The following is a 23,581-nucleotide window of genomic DNA, read 5'->3' as shown; positions in this document are numbered from 1 at the left end:
TTCCGTCGGTTAATTTATAATTATTTCGTATTGGAAGGCCGTTGGCCATTACAATTACGCGTCTCGTGTTTCTCAAAAGTTGTCGCGCCGTTTCGTTTGTTAAATAGTGGCTGTAACTCAAAATTATTTATTTCAGGTCCTTTGGCCGAAATAAAATAATTTTCAGCGTACAATATTAATTAATTAAATTATAAAATAGCGTCAAAAAATTATTTGAGGCCGGAATTTATTCCAGTGGCTGAATTAATTCATAATAAATTTCAATTTACTCGAATCCGTCGGTAAAATTCTGGACCTGAGTGACGCCAACTGTATGGCCGAATTTCTACTCAATTTGTAAATAAATTCTAGTCGTTACTTAGTGATAATCAATTTTAGTAAAAATTAAATAAATAATTAAATAATTAAAAGTTAAAAAGGACGCTAGAATTTTGGGTAAATCAAATATTGAGTCAAATTAGAAAACGGATTATTTTGTGAGTGAATTAAATTTAGTTTTGAAAATTATAAGTGAGAAAATTATGAATTAAAAGTTATTGATAAATATTAATTGTGGCGGATGAAAATAGTAGAATTCTATGCTTGGAAAATTACAATAAATAAATTAATGAATAAATTGAAAAGAATGTGAATGATTAAATGACAAAATTAAAAGTGAAAAATTATAAGCGTTGAAATTAATTAATTAATAAATTATATTAAACAAAAATTAATCAATTAATTGGAAATTTAGAGTTATAAAATTAAGGTGAAAGTTAATGAGAAATGTTAAAAGTAGAGTCAATTAGTTTGTAGAGTCAATTTAGAGTAAAGGAAAACTGTGTCTGTGATTTAGGTCCGGTGGACATGTTAAGATTAAATTAGTTATACATCCAGGGGATGTTTTAGTTTCGTATTAAGCAAAATTTTGGTTAACGTCCAGGGGACGAATTTATTAAAGGTTAATTAAGGTTTAACGTCCAGGGGACGGTATTTTAACGTGTGTGTGTGGAAACGTCCAGGGGACGCTATTAGTTTGTCAGAAGATTCCGTCCAGGGGACGAGGTAAAAATTAGTTTGTCATAAGTAAACCGTCCAGGGGACGAGATAATATTAGTTTGTCATAAGAATTTAGTTTGTCATAAGGTTATAGTTGTATTAAGGGAAAATAAGTATAAAAGCAAGGTGCTTATAATAATTAAAATTGAAAGCAAAGTTTAAATAAAATTTATTTCAGCCTGTTCATCATTCCTCTCCGCTCTCACAAAATTATAAAATTTACGAACGACCCTGAGCATACAATAAAATTACATTAACATCCGGTTCTGGAAGGCCGAGTCCATCTTCCAGTGGCGCCCTAATATTCGACTATAATACTTAGGTGCGACCAGACTTGGCAAGCTAATCACTCTGTCATAAGTCGTTTCGTCTAAGTATACGATAGCTGAGACTCCTCAGTTAGGTGTGTCTATCATATACCCCACCTAAGACGCCGTGTTGAAAGTTACATGTTGGAAATGTTATATATTGAAATAGGCATAGGGACAAGATATTGCGAGAGGCGCGAATTGTAGATGCCATCTCGCGGGGTGAAGCCGAACCACCACATATATATATGCGAAAATAGCTCGAAAACAGCCGGAAGTTTTGGGGCTGGCCCGCAGGGTCAACCGATAGACCGATTTTTTTTTTGTGGAGTTATAATTTTAAATCGATTCAAATACTTCCTAATCGTTGAGGTGAGTTCAAAAGTATTGTAAATTTGCAATTTTAAATCAATATTTTCTAATAGCAAGAGTGAATTTAAAAGTATTTAAATTTTATGATTCTAAATCGCCACGAATACTTTATAATCACCGAGGTGATTTAAAAGTACTTGAATTTTGGGATTTCGAATGCATTCAAATACTGTTCAATACCTGTTGGATTGGTTATGGGGATGAGAAGGGTTTTTATCATTATACAGTATATTAATTAATCAATAGGCAATAAAGACTCTTTGAATTATATCTTTATTCATAAAGAACAAACACGTCTGGTAGGCTGGTTTGCAACCAACTGAGGTGTGGAAACCCGCGTATACATATATTAAAGATAGTAATATATTAGTTCAAGTGCAGGCGGTGCCTCTGGCGCACTCCTCCGACCGCTGACACAGTCGTTTTCTCATACTCCCTCCCTTGGTCAGCTTCAGTAGCACTCTAAAGTTTATCTGAAACAGAATGTGATAAATAATTATGATTACCTCTTAAGTTAAAATCTTTTTTCTAAGATGTTTATGAACTTCTTAAGGCAACGGTTTGTCCATTATGTCAGCTATGTTCTCTCTTGCTGCCACCCATTTTACTCTACACGGAACGAAATTTTCTTTAAAAATAACCGTTAAATTCACTGTAATCGTGGGATGAATGGCATAACCTCATCATTGGTCGGTAAGTGAGATAATTTTGTACGTTTTAACTTCCCGCTGAGAAAATTGACGATTTTCTAAAAATTCGGGAAGTTATTGGTTTCACCCCGATTTTCAAAAATCTGGTTTTCATCTCATGTCGACGTTTGAAGGTGCTAAGATGCTATGCTGAAATTTTTAGAGCGATGTCTGTATGTATGTATGTATGTATGTGTGTGTGTGTGTGTGTGTGTGTATGGATGTAAACCTCTCATATCTTTTTGATGAATGAACTGATTTAGATGGTTCTTGTGGCATTCGAAAGATATTTTCTGAACTTAGATTTTCAAAAAAATTTTAGACCATTTAGTCTATTAATTAATAAGTTTTTTATTGACTTTTTTGCATTAAAATAAATTTTTGAGCCTTAAAATTAAAAATTACAAGTAAGCTTATCATTGTTTTATTCAGTCAATGCCAAAGAAAGAAAATTTTTTTTTCCTAAAATTCAAAAATTTATATCTTTCGAACAAAAAAAAACCCCTACTTAAAAATTTCAGGATCTTTTGAAATCAATTAGAGGTACTCTAGAAAAAAATTGAAGCGAAAAATTTGATGGCGGTCATCGACTTTTGCCATTTTGGAAATTATAAAATTTTCCCAAAAAGCGAATTTTTGGAAACATTTTTCAAAAAAATTTATTTTTGGTACCTTTAAGTATCCTCTTTAAAACCTTGCTCAGATCATTAGAGTAATCGTAATAGTTTTCGAGATCTTTGAAAAATAAGTTTAAGAAACAGGAAAATTAGTGAAATTTTCAAAATTGCATAACTTTTGAAAAAAAATTTTTTATTTTTTTTCCCTTGGCAGAACTTCGTTATATGATGAGAGAAAACTTCTGACCAAAATTCGTCCAAATCGAAAGGGGTCGATTCCAACTATTGGTCGATTTGACATGGAATGACCCAATTAATGATTCACAAATATCACAAATAGTTCGAGTATAATTTTAAGTCACAAGTAAATTTAATACGCGACATGTAGAGTACGAGTAAGAACCGAGTAATAATAATTAAATGCGTCGAGAGCCGAGTCTGAACGTATATTATTCTTTGCAGCCACAAATAAAATTTGATATTTATTTTAGAGATTAAGTATGACTGGATGACTGAATGATGACATCAGTCACACCAGTTGGCATCGATTACGGGTAAATAATAAAGCAATGAGTAATAAATGGAGACTGTATTAGAAAGTAATTTGTAAAATTGATATAAATTATTTGTGGCTGCAAAGTCTCGTGATGGCGAGTATGTGAATAGATATAGCCCGCAGGTTAGTTTAACACACGGTCACCACAGCAATGAGCACAGAGTTTATATATGAAATAAAGATATAATTGAAGAATATAGATGATAACAAATACATGATGAATCAGCGAGTTACAATTAGAATGATGTACTTGATAACGTAGAGTAATTAACACGATGTAATTGAATTATAATAAAAACTGGTAGCACGTGGTGTTCTATCACAAGTGATGTAGAATAATAACAGTTGCCGCGTAGCTGGCTATCGAGTTGAAATTCCAAGTATCAGAGGGCGCGTCGATAGCAGCACCTCTGGTATAGTAGAGCGAAGAGTTATCAAGTGCTCTGGCGTGAACATTTGATATTTACGCAACAATAATAATGATCAATATATCTTAATAATTTCCCTTCAACAAAACAAATAATTCACCAAAATCAATTAATAAAATATAAATAATCACAATAATTATCGGGACAACCCCTTTACAATTTATAGGGGGGGAAAGATACGGCTTACCCTCACTCTCATTCAGCAAATTTCCAAAAATTATAACATAAATTCTTTTAAATAAATAATTATCACTCTTTCAATAATTATCTATATTCAAAAATATAATGGGGCATTCCATGCCAAATCACCGAGGTTTCAGCCCGACCCCCTTCGATTTCGCTGAAAATTTTTTATCGTTTTCTACCCTACCAAAGACATTTTCCTGAATTTTTTCAGATTTTTTTACCCAATCCAAAAAAAGTTACGAATTTTTGAACAAAAAAACGCTCTTTTTTTTTTTCAAATTGCTGTAACTTTGACACAAATTGACCTTTTGGCACTTTTTTTTGAAAAATGTTGTTTTTAATTGTAGTTTTCAGAAAAAAATACAAAAAATTTTCCGGAAGTCACGATATATAAAATATTTCAGTTTTTTCAATAAAACCGTAATTTTTTCGAAGTTGAAAACCTTCGATTCTCAATTTGTTTGTCTCAAAAAAAACTTCAACCAAGACAGTATTTAACCCCGCCATTCCCATTTTGTGCCGACTTTCCTTTATATTTTTTTTTTTCGATTAAATTTTAAAAAATTTCTAAATTTGGCTTATTTTTTATGACTTTGCGCTGAAGTTTCTTTGGATTGTTTTTAAAAGCTCAGAAGTTGAATAAAATTGGACCAAAACAACCGTAAAGTGTATTAGGGGCAAGGATTGATTTTTTCGGAAGAAAATTCCCAATTTTTAAATACAGTGAAACCTAAACCTACAATTAACCTTCTCAATAAGACAATTTATAGATAAACTGAGAAAAATATCGATAGCCTTATGGACAATTTTAGATCAAATTGAACGGAATATAGTATAGTACCGGATATCTACACTGGTAGAGCACTTGGAGCGATACCGACATGGTCTAGGTTCGATTCTCAGTTCGGGCTATCGATATTTTTCTGAGTTTATCTATAAATTGTCTTAGTGAGAAGGTTAATTGTAGGTTTAGGTTTCACTGTATTTAAAAATTGGGAATTTTCTTCCTAAAAAATCAATTCTTGCCCCTAATACACTTTATGGTTGTTATTGTCCAATTTTATTCAAGTTCTGAGCTTTTAAAAACAATCCAAAGAAACTTCAGCGCGAAGTCATAAAAAATAAGCCAAATTTAGAAATTTTTTAAATTTTAATCGAAAAAAAAAAAATATAAAGGAAAGTCGGCACAAAATGGGAATGGCGGGGTTAGGATTTAGGATTTAGGATTTAGTTGGTTTAACCGGGCACTCAGCTTATGTTAGCCATTGTACCCGGGCCCAGTGAGGACAATTTTATAGTTATCGGAAAGGATCGCGGTCCTGGTGATCATTGTTATTAGGCCTTGCTTTATTGCCAGTCCACCTAACAACGAACTTGCTAAGCCCACTGTCCTTCCGACAACTATTTATAATTTGACTACTGTAGATACTATTGTTTGTGAGTTTATAGGTGGAGGAGACATAGTTTTTATTTCGGTGATTCCCCGCCCCGAGTCCAAGGAAACACGTCGCGGGACACAGCCGCTGACAGCAGTCCCCACTAGTTCAAGAAGAACCGGGACCTGGCGTTAGCTAAGCCCACCGTCGTTCTCCCGTCACTATGAGTCCTGGCCTTTAGCTACCGTGGCCATCATACGTCGTGTCCTTGTCATCGGGGGGTCTTGTCATCCGAAATTATGTCTCCTAAGAAGTTAATGTGGGTGTTATTATGGTCCATCCTTCAGAGCCCACTGTGTAGGATAAGGCACTTATACAATGGAGGATGCCTGTTATCCAAGGGCAACGTTGGTGGTGGAGGACTCCCTCTATCACTGCTTTGACACGTTGGCTTACACCAAAGCTAGAGGTTCTGCGAATGTTTATGGGCCTCTGCCGCCACCTATGCTCGGCCAATACAGGTGTTCTTCTTTGATTAGAAGCCCCACCCGCTAGCCTAGTCATAGAAGCAGCAGAGCCCTGCAGATTCGATCGAGTTTTTGTGTTCCGCTATCATTTTGTAATGAAATCGGCGCCACTTCAATTCGGTCGAAAAATTGTCGGTATTCCACCACCAGGGAGCTGACAATATAATGCACATAAATAGTATTGTGAAAATAAAATTCATTGGTGCATGCCGGGATCGAACCTGGTCCTACGCTTTGGTAAGCAAGTACCTTGTTCGATAGGCTATTGCCAGCCCGAATGGCGGGGTTAAATACTGTCTTGGTTGAAGTTTTTTTTGAGACAAAAAAATTGAGAATCGAAGGTTTCCGACTTCGAAAAAATTACGGTTTTATTGAAAAAACTGAAATATTTTATATATCGTGACTTCCGGAAAATTTTTTGTATTTTTTTCTGAAAACTACAATTAAAAACAAAATTTTTCAAAAAAAAAAAAAAAAAGTGCCAAAAGGTCAATTTGTGTCAAAGTTACAGCAATTTGAAAAAAAAAGAGCGTTTTTTTTCAAAAATTCGTAACTTTTTTTGGGTTGGGTAAAAAAATCTGAAAAAATTCAGGAAAATGTCTTTGGTAGGGTAGAAAATGATAAAAAATTTTCAGCGAAATCGAAGGGGGTCGGGCCGAAACCTCGGTGATTTGGCATGGAATGCCCCAATATAAACCAATTGACCGCTGGGATACATAAAAACTGTAAATTATGCACAGAAAAGAAAAATAAATAATTATATCTCGGGTTTTATTATTTAAATAATAATAATAATAATGATTATAAATAATAAAATAAATAATAATAATTCCGTTTCATAATTATTATTATTGTTCAGGAATTTTTCTCTGAACTATTACGTCGTCGACTTAAGAATTTTCTCCAGAGCCGGTGTATAGCTATAGCTACAAGTGTATATATATATATATATAGGTATATATATCTATACAGCAAACTGCTGTAAGCGCGCAATTTCTAATTTTTAAGTTAAAATTTAAACAAAATATAAATATTTATTTTACACAATCCTTTCTATATGTGTACATGTATCAATCAGGGGAAACAAATTACAAAATTTGCCAAATTATTCACGGGTGTGTGATACATATCCGTAAATTTTGCGTCGCGAATACCAACAATTCCCGGGGAGGTTATCAGTGGCAATACAAGGAGATAGAATACAAGAGTACTTTCTCAATACTACTTCTTAATAGTCGATCTCGAAAAGAATCCACGAAAACCGATCACCCGGTGAAGTTATTTATTTTTAATTAACTACTCACTGTCAAATTACTATAAGAGAATCAAACGTAATCGCAGCGTATTTTTCTTTTTAACTTTTACAACAACAGCGTCTGCTCTTTATGCTTATCCGTACCTTTCTGATTGCTTTTTGGGCCGGCCACTTGTTGGTCAACCACGTGGCGCAACAATCGCCCTTAATGATGATCATTATTACCTAGCTCTGGGCCTATTTTAAATCAAATAAATAAATTATAAAAACATTTTTACCCCACCTGAATGATACATATTAAATTAAATACATTTATATAGTATTTATTTATACCAAAATAATAATTTCAAAAGATATATTTAATTAAATAATAATTATTTAAACCGTGTTTCCTACATCGATATTGCAGGAGAAAATATTGATTTTTCCCCTCCTCTGCGGTCACTATTTCTCATCTCCTCAATACCTGGATATGAAATTTAAAGTAAATAAAATAAAAACAATGATTGGGGCATAATGTAACCACACATTATGTCCCCCAGATAACGCAAAATAATAAATATTTCCATATAAATAATAAATAATGAATATAATTATTTTTAAATTATAAATTAAAATTATATCATACACGTGCTCTCATTCACGCCGCGCGCATGCGCCATTCCACGAGCAAACGCTGTCTCCGCACCGGCGTGGTATCGAAATGCCCGCGTAACCATTCAAATTTAAACTTAAATATTATTTTCAATACTTATTACTAATTAATTATAAATTAATTTGAATGGTTACGTGACATAGTCTTCTTTGAAGAAGAGCAAAAATTTGGGAAACTTTTTTTGCGTCGGTTTTCTTACGATCATTCTGGAACCGTGCATTGTAAAAAAATTTAAAGTTCAGGTCTGAAATTAGAAGCTTTAGGCTACAATTTTCTTTTTTTGTTTTTACTCTACGACCATTTTTCACTGAGGTACAGCATGTTGAAAATCACTCAAAAACTTATAATTTGTTTATATCCCTTAATTTTTGTACCAGTGTATTTGATAGCTTCTTAGTGTTCTCCTCTAGGGACATTGCAGCTTTTAACACCGCCATTGATGCTCTGGTCATAGCACCAGCTGCATCCAGCATTTCCCGACTTGATACGGGAAAAAATCGAACATCTCCAGTGACTCGGATGTTCGGCTTCTTGGTTTCAACTGTAAAATTAAACACTTATTAGTATCTGGGTTTCCATCTAACTCTATTTTTAGGCCTTACTCTCATCGTCTATTCATAATCTCTGTCATCTAACATCTAGTAGTCTAAAAACTTTACAGTTTTCTCTATTTTCGAAAATTTAATAGGCAAACAATAAATTTTAATCAAACGCGAATAACTTACTTTTATTTTTCTGAGCATTTTGTTTTTCAAAATTTTCTTCATTATTTTTGGCCTCTAAAACTTCTTCAGTCTCTTCACTCTTATCATTGCTAATGTTCTCTGAATCTTCTTCTCATAAAATCTACCCTGAATCTTCTTCCTCTTCGCTCCTATAATCCACCAAGGGTTTCTCAAACTCCCGTGAATTATTTTTCTCTTGTTCTGCCATCTATTTCGGGTTTTTTAAACAAATCTTTAATTAATCTATATTGAATAATTAATTTTTCAATATTTAATTTTCCGTATTCTCTTAACTCTATGTTTAACTTCTAATATTCTCTAATACCGGATAGTTAATGATATATTTTGTTTCATGCTTCTGAGCCTTGACAATGACACTGCCATTTATCCTGACTCGAAACTAGATGTCAACCGCCTACGCAGCACCACCTCGAGCATGCACACCCGTTCCAACGTACGACTTCACGCACGGTAATGAAGTCCCGCTGGAGGCGGTTGATTAAGCACATAACCCAGGGTGCATACGCAGACAGTTCGACATCTCTAGCTTTCAATCACACAACACCGCACAGCAAGCGTCATGTAACCGCAGCCCCGAAATGATTATTTTATATACTTATTAACTTTTGTGCAAAGTTTTAAGTGTTAAAAAAACAATATACATTTAAATAATTTTAACTAAAACAATAAGTTTTAAATATTCCAAGGAATTGATTTTACTGAGAAATTTAGCATTGCCGTATAGATGTTCACATATATATGCCCTCTTAATTCTCTTAAAAATTCATTTTTATTTTTCTCTAATAATAAAAACATACTTCTTATTTTCTTCTATACTCTTTTTTATTTATATGTATATATTAGGGTGTGTCATTTCAAGGCTATATTTTTTTTTTTACTGTTATACCAGAAAATCTGGTAGTATATAGAAAATAAAAAATTATGCCGCTGGGTTAAAGGGTTTAAGTCCAATAGCGGCTTAGCTCATCAAAAGATTCGATTTCCCATTTAAATAACACGGGAAATTTTTTTTTTTAACTTTGAGTATTTTTAACTCGTGAACAAATTAATAGATTGAATTAACTAATACATATTTTTGTAGGAAATTGAACGCTCTACAAAAAAGGTCTCTTTTCATTTTTCGATCAATCCATCTGTTCTGAAGTTATTGGAGCTCGAAGTCAAGTTATAGTAAATTTCGATATCTTTCCACTTTTCCGGCAAAACTATCAGACTTATCACAAAATATCATAGTGTTTTTTTTGTAGACAATTTTATTTCCTACAAATTATTATCAGTAAAGTTTTTTCAAATTTTGCATTGTTTTCTAGTTATTTTCATTTTAATTTTAAGCTCTTAAAAAAGTAGTGTTCTGATCGATTTCAAGAGCTCGACATTGAAATGAAAATAACTAGAAATCAATGTGGAATTTGAAAAAACTTTACTGATAATAATTTGTAGAGAATAAAACTTTCAATAAAAAAAGATCCTACAACATTTTATGATAAGTCTGATAGTTTTGCCGAAAAAGTAAAAAGATCTCGAAATTTACTATAACTTGACTTCCAGCTCCAATAACTTTAGAACAGATGGATTGATCGAAAAATGATAAGAGACCTTTTTTGTAGAGCGTTCAATTTCCTACAAAAGTGTGTATTAGTCAATTCGATCTATTAATTTGTTCACGAGTTAAAAATACTCAAAGTTAAAAAAAAAAATTTCCCGTGTTATTTAAATGGGAAATCGAATTATTTGATGAGCTAAGCCGCTAGTGGACTTAAACCCTTTCACCCAGCGGCATAATTTTTTATTTTCTATATACTACCAGATTTTCGGGTATGGCAGTAAAAAAAAAATATAGCCTTCAAATGACACACCCTAGTATATATACACAGAAAAAAAAATTAACTTGATTCAAGTAAAATATTCTTGAACCAAGGATACTAGTTAGAAAAATTATATTTCTTTTGCTTTAAGATTTTATTTCTTGGCTCAAGAAGTTTCAGGATTCTTAAATCAAGATTTGTATATGCTTGATTCAAAAGTATATTTTTTTTCACACAATAAATCTAACTCTCAAACCAAGCAACAGATTTACTTGAGTAAAGTGAACATTTTGACGCCAGGTGGCGCCTCGATGGGAACAGCGTACTTGCTTGTTTTCCTCGGTCAGTTGTAGTTAGTTTTGAATTGTAAGTTCACAATTTAAACATCAAAACATTAATCTCATCGTTGATAATTATTTTTGTTTCATGTGTATGCATGTGAACAAATTTCGGTATCATAATACTTAAAGTAGTAAATAATTACTGTGTTCAAACTTTAGAGATTTTCACAGTAAATGTATTTAATTGTCAATGCTTATTTACTGGGTAACCTCAAATTTTCTATTATTAAAAATGTGGCCATTAAACAAAAATATTATTTCAATTTTTAGTACAAATAAATTTTTTTTTAAATAAAAATATGCATTAAACTTCCAAATCAAAAATTAGTATAAGTAACCATTGTAGTAATAAACTGATTAATAATTTTTTTAAATATATTTGTATATTTCTGAATCGAATAAAATAACATCCTGATTCAAAAAATGCGTCATACTCAAACTAAGTCGGTATGATCATGAGTCAATATTACCGGCCTCAAACCAAAAGAAAAAAATTCTTGGGAGAAACAAATATACATCTTGTTTGAAAGCAAAAAATGCTTCTTTTAAGATTAAAATTTTTGAAAGAAAAATTTTTGCTCTCCATTGAAGAGTAAAATTAATTTATTCAAGACTAAAATTTTTTTGAATTGAGAAATTTAGATGTTTTGAAACAAGAACAATATTTTGAAAAAAATAATTTACTTGAACCAAGTTAATTATTTTTCTGTGAATACACATGTACACACATACATACACATACATTTATGCTATACTCTGGAATTAAAATTTCCTGGAAGAAAAATGTAAGTGCAGCGCACAGTTTAAACTCGGGCTAGCTTGCAGTTATGCGTTACCAAGAATGAGATAGAGAGAGATAGAAATATCAACAACAGATCAGCGCGCGAATTCGACATCTACACGCTCGAGCCTATCCATCCCAAACTCAACTCTTTTGTTTCTAGTTTATCGTAATTATTTACTTGTACGCCTATACATTGGAACATGAGGAAAATTTGACATCGACCCAAGGTTTTAAATTATCTGAATATAATAAATAACTACCCAGTGAGCAGCTTTTGGTGACATCTATGATCACCATTCCGACTTCGACCGAGCAATCGATCCAACGCTTGGATTGAAACAAGAGATCCGGGATAGACACCGAACTGAACGGCCACGTTTATTTTTTATTTGAACAATTCGACTCCGAACAATTCTCGATTCCGACGTATGAACAATCTGAATTACGACTGTTAAGATCAATCCGAGTTTGAACAATTAATCGCGACAAATAAATTCCGACTGAATAATAACCGCCTTTTGTGAACAAGCCGAAGCCTCGGCCCGAAACTGAACAAAGTGGAAGACTGAATTGTTTTGTTAATAAACAAGTGAAGTGCGATAATAATTAATCAACGAAATACTTAATTACGTGTAATAACGGTATGATAGTGGAATTAAACGCGTTACCGAAATAAAATATTATTTTAGATTTTATTTTATTTCAATCGAGCAATTCTGAGAATCACGGATTATCTGTGTCTCATTCGCAACAGCAGTCTTGTCGCCTCGCCGTGTGAGAATACTCTGACGTCACTCGTCAAGTATTCCGTTAATATGAACGCTGTATTGTAACAGGGTAAAATAGATTCCAATGGCTATTTATTGAGATCTAAATTTGGATTTGTCCACGATCGATAACGGGCCCTAATTATAACCCGGTTTATTAAATTGAGTGATTCGACATGTCACCGGGTGTCGCTAATCAGTGAGACCCGAACATCCGCTCCTCTCTTTGGCTAATTAATTTAGTAGGGATGAGTTTTCCGGGGATGAATTGAAGAGTTATAAGGGAGTGCCGTGCCAAAAATCGAGAGAGTCAATCGGACGACCGAAGGCGATGGATGCCTAAGTGAGAGTTAGTGAACAACTAGAGTGATTGGACGCATCATCCACACCATTCTATACGAGGCAAGACGAGGACCTTAATAATCGGGAGCTAGAACAAACCGGATAATTGGGAACCAGAAGAGCAGATTCACCTGTAAGGAAAACTGGACGACAGTTGGAGGAATAGCCGGACATCAGCTACGAGTCTCATCTGGTTGCTGCTGTAAAATTCATCAAAGTAAAATTATAATTAATTAAAACCGGAATTTACATCCAATGGCAGAATTAATTGTAATTAATTTAATTAATATCTTTCCGTTGGTTCTCGCGTTTATGAATTGGAAGTTGTAGGCTGTTGGCCATTACAACTTCGCGTCTTGTCTTTTCAAAAGTTGTCGCACCGCTCTTATTCGCCATTGTGTCTATAACTCAGAATTATTTTGTTCGAGGCCTTTGGCTGGGATAAAATAATTTTCCCGCGTAAATAACTAATTAAATAAATTATTCGATAGCGTTAATAAACTAATTAAGGCCGGAATTTATTCCAGTGGCTGAATTAATTCATAAATAAACTTTAATTTAATCGAATCCGTCAGTAAAATTCAGGACCCGAGTAACGCCAACTCAATGGCCGAATTTCTAGTCAAGTCATAACGTAATTCCAGTCGTGATTTAATTATAAATTAATTTTAAGTTAATTCATTAAAATATCTGAATAAAATGAAGTCATAAAAAGGACGTTAGAATTGTGATAAATTGTTATTGAGTAAAATAGAAAGAAACGGACTATTTTATTGTGAAGTAAATTAATGTATAGAAATAGTGGGAAAATTATTGGTGGAAAATTATAAGGAAAAATTTAATTAATTAATACGTAATTTAAACAACAAATTAATTAATTAATACGTGTAAAATCAGTGAGTTAATTGGAAATAAAGGGAGTGATAAATTGTAATCAAAATGAGTTAAGGTGAAAATTTTATATTGGAAATTTAGTTGAAATAGAGTCATATAATATTGGGTGAAAAAGATTGTGATGATATAAAAGTTCAAAATAAAAGTAGAGTCTTAAATAGAGTAAAAGGAAAGTTAATTAAAAGAAAATGTGTTTGTGATGTAAGTCCGGTGGACAAAATATAAGTTAGGTTTAGGATATGTCCGGTGGACACTAGAAATAAGAAAATGCAAGTTAACGTCCTGTGGACGGTTTTTTAAAAGTAGAGATTAAGGAATATAAAGTTTAACGTCCGGTAGACGGTTTTTTTTTCAAGGTGTATTAAGGTTAAAGGTTTAACGTCCGGTGGACGATTTTTTAACGAGAGTGTGTGTGAGTGTGTTACGTCCAGGGGACAATATTTAGTTTTGTCATAAGGAAAACGTCCAGGGGACGAGATTTAGTTTGTCATAAGCATTAAGTTGTCATAAGGTTATTAATTGTTATTAAGGGTTAAATAAATATAAAAGCAAGGTGCTTAATTAATAAGAAATTAGAATTGAAGTCTCAAATAAATTTATTTCAGCCTGTTCATCATTCCTCTCCTCTCTCACAAAATTATAAAATTTACGAACGACCCTGAGCATCAAAAAATTACATTAACATCCGGTTCTGGAAGGCCGAGTCCATCTTCCAGTGGCGCTCTAATATTCGACTATAATACTTAGGTGCGACCAGACTTGGCAAGCTAATCACTCTGTCATAGTATGTGTGTCTCCAGACTATACATAATGCGTTCAATTGATATCTGAGATCGGTATATCTATGCCACTAATCATATTATCCCTTAGTTTAACATTCAATAAATATTATCAATAAATTAAATTTCTTTCAATATTTGCTTAAATAAGCTGATCACCTTTAAGTTTATTATTTGTTTTGAGCTATAAATAATAAACAAAAAGTTGATAGTTTTGTATATTATCATATCGAAATAATTATTTATTTACAAATTTCTAACTATAATAAATCATTAATAAAATAGATCTCTTCTATAAATAAGTATAATAAACTTGAAAAATCACAAAAACAAAATTTGCGGCACGTGGTCCCGTTGGAATTAAGAGCTCAAACTTCTTAAGGGGATTTTTGTCTGTCGTAATTGAAGCCATTTGTGAAGTGATCGTAATAAATTCAAAAAATCCTTTTAAGGAACACTTTACTGCACACTAATGCAAAGTTCCTGATTACTGTATTAGTGCAACACAGATTTGCCGTTCACCCACTTGGGTGCGAGAATAAAAAAAAGTAAGAACTTCTGATAAGGATGCAGAGTGGTTTGATTCGTTATTTAAAAGAAATTTTAGATAGAAATAAAAAATTTTTTTTGTCTTTTTTTTCATCATGCTCTACCCCCAAAATTATGGTAGCTGAAAATCTGTCAAAATTCTGAGGAGCAGCTGGTAATATAAGGATCAAGTCTACAGAGTTTCAAATTTTTCGAACAAATACTTTAGCCGGAATAAAAAATTAATAGTTCAATGCCGAAAATCCCATGTTATTTAAATGGGAAACTTACATCGCTGTGCGGCACGGGTTAAAATTGAGATAGAGACTTGAAACTTTGAGGATATTTTTTTTTATTTATTTCGAACCACATAAGCCTCTGGGAGCATAAAAATTCAAATATGTCCAAAATAAGGACCACCCTAATATATAATATATATATATATATATATATATATATATATATATATATATATATATATATATATATATATATATATATATATTTTTTAACGAATGGTATTTTTGAACTCTACTCAACTAATTATGATAGTTTATGACGAAATTCCTTAAAAAATCGACTATGAGGACAAATATAATAGTTAGATTTTTAAAAAAATCTACCTAAAAATCGAAAAATAAGTTTTTTGGGTTCAAAATAATGACAAATAAGTAATATAGAATTGTTTTATTTTATTAAATATCAATTAGTAATTAAAAAATTGCACTTTTAATTTTTCAAAATTATCACATGTCAATTTTTGTTGTCATAATTTATTTGTTAACAAAAGTTCGAAAAATTATAAAATATCTGCTCAATTAATTTTTATGGCCTTAACAGCGCAGTCGGTCTTACTAAGTCTCATACGCGTGGATAATGCTCTCGCGCTCCCACCCACAGAGGTATTAAAATTGATTTTAGGGGATGATTGGTCCCTCGGATCGGTCTGTCTTCTTGTCAAAGGTTTTAAAATAGTTGTCTGGTGAACATATATAAAAATGGAGCATCAGAATTTACGTGAAGTTGACTAATTAGTTCGGGAGCTTTAAAGCGTCTTCAAAGCAATATGGCTGACGGAAAGTGTCTGGGAGTATTGACGACTTATTTTTCACTATATTGTTTAAAACAGGCGTGCAAATCAGCCATGAGAAATTATGTGAAGTAAGTAATGTTTTTATGCACCTTGATCACCTGATACCTGGAAATTGGCCGTTTGACCAAGCTAGCAGGTAGGCATACAATCGTAGTACATTCTAACACTACTCAATCGTCCATATTTTGTCCGTCAGAAAATACGTGACGTCTGCCGGCCCTGGGATCTTGCTCTAAATTATTTTATGTTGAATACACGACTAATTATTTTGTTTAATTCTGATAATTATTTCATCGTAATCTTAAGTTCCTGACCTTTCCCCAATCCACTACATTGAGTCGTATTATAGAAATATTGTTTTTTGGTGGTTATTAAATTACCTGGCGCCCAATTTGATAATAATTAAACAAGGTTGCCAATAATCGTAATTGTATTCGGACTTCACTCCGGTAGATCCCCGGTGGTGAAAAACCCGTTGCAACATACACATTGAGACAAATCGCTTGTTGTCCACGATTTTAACCAGCAACCACCAGAATTCGCGGGTTGAACCCTGGCTTAGGCTGGCCTCTAACAAAATTTTATGTTACCTGGACAGAGCAGTGGGCGGGGTTCTTGCAAAGCAAAGACCCGCACTTATTCAAACTCGGCAAAGTATGTAAAAATTCACTAACTCACCTCGCGGCTTATAATTTATAGATTATTATCTTGTAGTTGATTAAATTATGATTCATAACTTAATAAATAATACTTGTATTAATCTATTTTATAATCTTACCAGTAATGTAGGAGATAAATAAGATAAAAGGTGGCAAATAGTGTAATGGAATTAATTAGAACAATGTGCAAGTTCACTGCCATTTATAATGAAGTTCAAGTACTCACAATAATGTTTCCGCAAGATACACAATCAGAATAGTCCTGGTATACGCTAAATACAACCCCTATCCAAAAATCCCCATAGAATCCACTCAAATGCGACAAAAACCGCATAGAAACCAATACAGTCTATAGGATTCTATGCGGTTTTTGTCGCATATGAGTGGATTCTATGAGAATTTTTGGATAGGGATATATCTCTACGCAGTTACAGTACTGAATTTATTACTTATGATTATGAGCGAATTTTTTATATATACTTTATTTAAATGAATTATTTTAATTAATTAAATCTTAAAATTACTGTTTAATGTTGAAAATAAAGTAGCAAATACATTACTATTGGAATATTAATTACTTATAACTAATAGGTTCTTAGAACAAAAGATAATTAGAAAATGCATTTCGCACGTGCGCGTTTAGGGATCCAAGATCGAAGTGTCGGCTCGATAATTAAGGGTCTAGGACCTGCCGGTGAGCTATGTCTCCCACTTCACCCTTACGGACATGCGTCGACGTGGAATCTAGTCATGTGACCACGGCACTATGACGTACAATTTCAGACGGCAGCGAGACGGAGAAAAACGGGAATCGCGAGGCTAAGGACGACGAAGACAATTCACATTGTCTCAACATATATTCATATACATTAGGGTGTATTAAGAAAATCGACTAATTTTTTTTTCCTTCATTATATTGAAAATATTGTTGGAAATGACGAAAAAAAAAACTGTGGAAGTTTGAGCTCTTGATATTAATATTAACAGCTGCAGCATCGCAATTTTCTATTTCCCGTTCCAATAACATAGGAAAATTTATTTTTTAAGCTTTGGAATTTTGTAGCTCACGGTGGGATCAATACTTTCGAATGTTCAAGACATAATCTTATGGGAAATTTGACGTTCTACAAAAAAGGACTCTTATAATTTTTCAATTTTTTTCTTTCTTCGAAAGTTATTCAAAGTTAAAGTTAAATTTTTACATTTTTTGAATTTTTTGAGGCAACCATAAACTTTATTAGAAAATTTTGTAGGACATTTTTTGTAGAGCATTTTATGTTCTATAACTTATCTCTGAGAAAGTTTTCGATATTTCTCACAAGTCGTAAGTTATTTGCAATTAACTGAAAACTTAATATAATTAATTTTAAGCAACAAAATTTAGATTATTTAGAATATTTGCAGTTAATTGCAAATAACTTACGAATTGAAAGAAATATCAAAAATTTTCTCCCAAAAAACTTATAGGAAATAAAATGCTCTACAAAAAATGTCCTATAAAATTTTCCGATAAAGCTTATGGTTTCGTCAAAAAATTCAAAAAATGTAAAAATATATCGTCAATCTAACTTTAACTTTGAATAACTTTTGAAGAAATAAAAATATCGAAAAATTATAAGAGACCTTATTTGTAGAGCGTTAAATTTTTCATAAGACTGTGTCTTGAACATTCGAAAGTATCGATCCCACCGTGACCTACAAAATTTCAAAGCTTGAAAAATAAATTTGCCCATGTTATTTAAACGGGAAATAGAAAATTGCGATGCAGCAGCTGTCAATATTAATATTAAGTGCTCAAACTTTTTTTATTTTTCGTCATTTCCAACAATAGTTTCGATAAAATGAAGGAAAAAAAAATTAGTCGATTTTTTTAATACATCCTAATATACATGTACACACATGCATAATTTTTTAAACTCTTAGATTCTCGTGTGTATGCATTACGTATTTTAATATACTTATAAGTTACGTATTTATGAATTTTTTTTTATTTTATTTAATAAAATCATCTTAATAATGAAAACGGTAAGCTGAATCTTGAAAAGACTTCTCAAGTTTGCTCTTAAACTTTCGAAATAATAATTGTTCAGTCACGAGCTTGATTAAATTCAAAAGCTTTGTGCACTTTTGCTAGTCCGGGAGCTGCCGAACTCGCTACTGACTTCAAGGTCAGAATAGTGCCAGGTCACTCGCTATATGGGCCCGACACTTGCAATTTTTTGCTCATGATCGTGTCAAGACGACATGAGAACCCGCTACCAAACCGAGCAATCAGAAAAATTGGTGGCTAACTTCTTCCTGTTGGCGCGCTTTTAAGCCAATGGGAAAATTCGCTGGGACAGCCATGCTGTCGACGTCACCTCCAAGCGGGAACGAAGGAAGACGCCATCGTTTCATCATCAATTCTACAACGTGCTCATGTACCGTATACCTCGTGGATCAAAACCGCTTTGCAAATATTAATTATTTTCTTGTGATCTAATACTAAATCTTGTGCTAATTTATATTCAATACTTAGACAGTAAATTAAGGCTGCTATCTATTGAGTATAAATAAATTGTCATTCGCGTGCAATTAATAACTAAATTAATTTCCGTGAACGTAACCGCTACCAACCACGTGTCGACATTTTTATACGTGATTCTGTTCATTATTGTCGCATTCGCTCTCGCGTTTATTTTGTGTTGAATTCGCTATCAATAATTATTTCTAATAATAATTACATGTAAAAAGTGTAAATATACAGTTAAGGGGGATAGCCACTGTGAAATTTCAAAAAAATAATTTTTTTTTTTTTTTTTTATTAAATCAAAGTGTATATATTCAAAAATATGTATCTAAAGTTTTATATGAAAATTCTAAATGTTTTTCAAGTTATAGTCATTTTTGTGACAGCACGTCAACTGACTGTTGCATCAACTAAAAACTTTAAACACATTTTTCTCGAAACTACTTTTTTAACTTCCCGCTAAAAAAATCGACGATTTTCGAAAAATTGGGAAGTTATTGTTTTCACCCCGATTTTCGAAAGTCGAGTTTTCATCAGATGTCGACGTTTTGAGGTCCTAGGAAGCTATTCTGACTATTTTCAGAATGATGTCCGAGTGTATGTGTGTGTGTGTGTGTGTGTGTGTGTGTGTGTGTGTGTGTGTGTGTGTGTGTGTGTGTGTGTGTGTGTGTGTGTGTAAACTCTTTGTAACTTTTTAACGAATGAATCGATTTGAATGGTTGAGGTGGCAATCGAAGGAGCTTGTTGGCCCTCAACTTTCCTGAAAATTTCAGATCATTTGATCAAGCAGACTCGAAAATATTGGCGAATTACGAAAAAAAAAAGAATTTTTTTTTAGTTTTTTAGTGATTTCTCAGAAACGACTTAAACGATCGACTTCAAAATCTAATCAGCTCTAGAACTTTATAAGCCGCGTCGAATGCCACCTCAACCATCTCAATCGGTTAATTTGTTCGAGAGATATCGATGGCAAAAGAAATCATAAAAAACGGTTTTTTTCGATTATCTTTGAAGTGACTCATCCGATCAATATTAAAATTTAATCAGCTCTAGAATTTAAGAAAACGCGCCGATTGCCACCTCAAACGTCAAAATCGGTTGATTAGTTCAAAAGATATCGGCGCTGGAAAGTTAAAAAAATAACATTTTATGTTATTTTTTCCAGATAAATCAAAATATAATGTGCTAACATGTGTCTGAAATCATACCAACTCTTTCTCTTTCTAGTCTCTTCCGATCATCAGATAATGCCATATAGCTTGTTCCTTAGTTTTAAACATATTGTCAGCAAAAAATTGAAAAACACAGTCTTTAATGTTTTTCTCGGATATTCCATATATTATTGCTCTGACCTAAGTCAAAACTAATTCAAATCTTGATTTTGATGACTGACATTGATTTCTGCCTGAACACATTTATTTTAGAAAACATAATCGATAATAAAAATTCAAAAGCCGCTTCTTCATTAATGATTTTCGATTCGTAACTTTTTAAATTCTAGCATAAAACGTAACTCGTTAGAGCTTGAAAAGCTCATAAAAAAATGATTCCATGTAATAGCATTTTCGAGCTCGAAGAGCTCGAAAATATATTCACTGTGATGTTTTCAAGCTCCTTGAGCTCGAAAACAGCGGGGAGTTTTGGGGCTGGGCCGCAGGGTCAACCGACGCCCAGATTTTTTTGAACTGGTGGCATCTGTAATTTGCATAAATATGAACCGATTCGCAACTTTTTTTTTCCGTATTCGTCTATTCAGTACCTAAAGTTGCACGTAGAGGATTTTGAAAATTTTGATTTTGAAGATTTTTTAGGGCTGTTTGAATCCAAAAAAATGAAAAAAAATAACGAAAAACTTTTAATATTTCGCCATTTTTTTTTCAAATCCAAATTACATGAATACAGATTACAACGCCGTTTGGTTTTTTTGTTTCTGATAATCCGTTTTTGAGTTAGAGATGACACCGTGGTGGGGGAAATTTTTTTGTTGCTCCACAAAAATGCTTATAACTTTGTAACAACATGATATTTTTGAATGAAAATTCAGGAGAATCATCTTTAATGAATACTTTAAAAAACGAAAAAAACCCGATCCCCAAATTCCTTTATTATTCCAGTCAAAAAAATTCCCGAAAATCACCTATTTTTTCGATCCTCACGGTGGCTATCCCCCTTACTTTATTTTCTATAAAAAGTGTGTAATTCTTAGTTGTTCAAATTACCATCACCTACACCAGATCCTTTAGATTAATTAACTCATTTTACAATAATTTTCCTTTGTCTCTACGGTTTTAATTATTGACACAAACTTTTATTATTTATTCACTTAAAACTTATTTTTAGGCGCAGTTTAAGCGTGCCCTGGGCTCATAACCTGTTGGATTGGTTATGGGGATGAGGAGGGTTTTCATTATTATATATTGATTCATAAATAGGCAATATAGACTCTTAGAATTATATCTTTATTTATAAAGAACGAACACGTCTGCTAGGCCGGTTTGCAACCCAGTGAGGTGCGGAAGCCCGCGTATACTTATATTGAAGATAGTAATATATTAGTGCAAGTTTAGGTGGCGCCTCTGGCGCACTCCTCCGACCGCTGACAAAGTCGTTTTCTCACACTACCGTATAAGCACTTAATTTGATTCGAAAAAATTATAAATTTTTGAATCACTTTTAATCACTTCCTTTAATCAAGGATCTCTATTACTTTATGTTTAGTTGAATTTATAATACACGTTTTCCTTTATTATAAATTCTTCTATGGATATTTTTTACTGAGTGACCGTTCAAATTACAAGTGCTGCACTGTAAAATGTTTATAATTAAATTTAAACTTGATTCAACATCATTTCTTTGCATTAAAACTCTAAATTCTTGAATATTGTGATTATTTCTTCTACCAAAATTACAGAATTTATTTGAATTGGTCAAATTTTAGAATTTGAGTTGTTCTGGTATTTCACGACTGTTTCCGTTATAATTTTCATTAAATTTCTGGTATGAATTCAAATTTCGAGGTTGATCAATATTTTTGTTATTAGGATAATGTGAATGCTGGTTGTGAATTGCGTAACAATTTTTATTTAAATTATTATCGGATGGTTTTAAAAGTTCGTTTATATTTTTCATTTGTATAAATTATTGTTCTTCTTTGATGGTTACAGTAGCATCCAGAATGACGCCTAGAAAATCACCTAAAAGTTTGTAATACCACGTAAAAAATTGCAAAAGTTATAAACAATTGAAGATAAAAAAAAGAAGGCATTTCGTTTTTTGCCAATTTTTCATAAACTATTGATATTTAATAATGTTCAGTCACGAGCTTAATCATTTTGAAAAGCTTCGTGTACTTTCGCTACGTACGGGAGCAGCTGAACTCGCTACTGACTTGAATGTCAGAATAATGCCGGGTCACTCGCTATCTGGGCCCGACACCTGCAATTTCTTGCTCATGACCGTGTCAAAATGGCATGAGAACCCGCTACCAGCCGGCCAATCAGAGAAATTGGCGGCTAACTATTTCCTGTTGGCGCGCTTTTAAGCCAATGGGAAAATTCGTTACTGCAGCCATGCTGCCACGTCACCACCGAGCAGCCAAGAAAGAAGAAGACGACGTCTCTATTTCTAATCTACATCGATCAGTACGAATACAGCTATCCATCTAACCGCTTCGCTCAATATATCACTAGTGTGATATAAGTCTGAACCGCTCCGCTAAATCTCCGCTTAACTATTCTCAATAATTAGCTAGTATATCAAGGCTACTAATTATTGAGTATATATTGAATTGTTGCTCGCGTGTTATTAATCATAAATTGATTATCGCGTCATTAACTGCTATCGACCACGTGTCGAATTTATAGGCGCATTCTTTTACAGTCGCATTCGCTATCGCGTATCTTGTAGTTGCATTCGCTCTTAAGTATTTTTCTTACAGTTATTCAGTGTACATATTGTTAAATAAAGATCTATTCTATTATCTGTAATTTTTGTGTTAATTGTTAGTTATTGAATTAACTACACCTACACCAAAATCCCAAAGTACATTCGCTCATTTTACAAATAAATGTTTAAATAATTAATAATAATTAATTAAGGATGAGAGGATCTGTAATTTTTTTAACAACATTACTTGGATTTTTTAGTTTTTGTTCAAGTAGAAAAATTATTATAAACGTAGTATGAATATTTTTTAAACTTTTATGGCGTGATCTTGTTGAGTGTGTATGCAAGAAAAGCTCCACAAAGCGAAAAATTTATACGACAATTATTTAAACATTTTTTTTTTATTTATAATGAAGACGTAAGTTCGAGAAAATTTCGTTAG

The 23,581-nt window shown here is 32.6% G+C and overlaps 1 protein-coding gene and 1 long non-coding RNA gene across 19 annotated transcripts in view; one reads left to right on the top strand and one right to left on the bottom strand.

The window, feature by feature from the left end:
- Positions 1-23,581, top strand: part of LOC130664838 (uncharacterized) — a 196,644-nt gene that overhangs the window by 4,318 nt on the left and 168,745 nt on the right. The window lies entirely within an intron of this gene.
- The window catches only part of LOC130664836 (uncharacterized), a 223,762-nt gene that overhangs the window by 49,585 nt on the left and 150,596 nt on the right, over positions 1-23,581 (bottom strand). For 4 of the 18 annotated variants that reach the window (XM_057464967.1, XM_057464968.1, XM_057464970.1 and 1 more), the window contains 2 exons: positions 8,733-8,940; positions 8,382-8,548 (listed from right to left, as the gene is read on the bottom strand). The exons of 13 other annotated variants lie outside the window; for them this stretch is intronic. In XM_057464967.1, coding sequence (XP_057320950.1) covers positions 8,382-8,480 — 99 coding nt within the window. In that variant the 5' untranslated portion in view covers positions 8,481-8,548; positions 8,733-8,940. The remainder of the gene's footprint in view (positions 1-8,381; positions 8,549-8,732; positions 8,941-23,581) is intronic. One more of the 18 variants, XM_057464971.1, reaches the window with a different exon arrangement.

This window comes from Microplitis mediator, chromosome 3 (assembly GCF_029852145.1).
Source record: "Microplitis mediator isolate UGA2020A chromosome 3, iyMicMedi2.1, whole genome shotgun sequence".
In the NCBI taxonomy this organism is placed as follows: Eukaryota; Metazoa; Arthropoda; class Insecta; order Hymenoptera; family Braconidae; genus Microplitis; species Microplitis mediator.
Note: the sequence above shows the minus strand (reverse complement) of the source record. Positions and strands in the feature narration are given on the sequence as shown.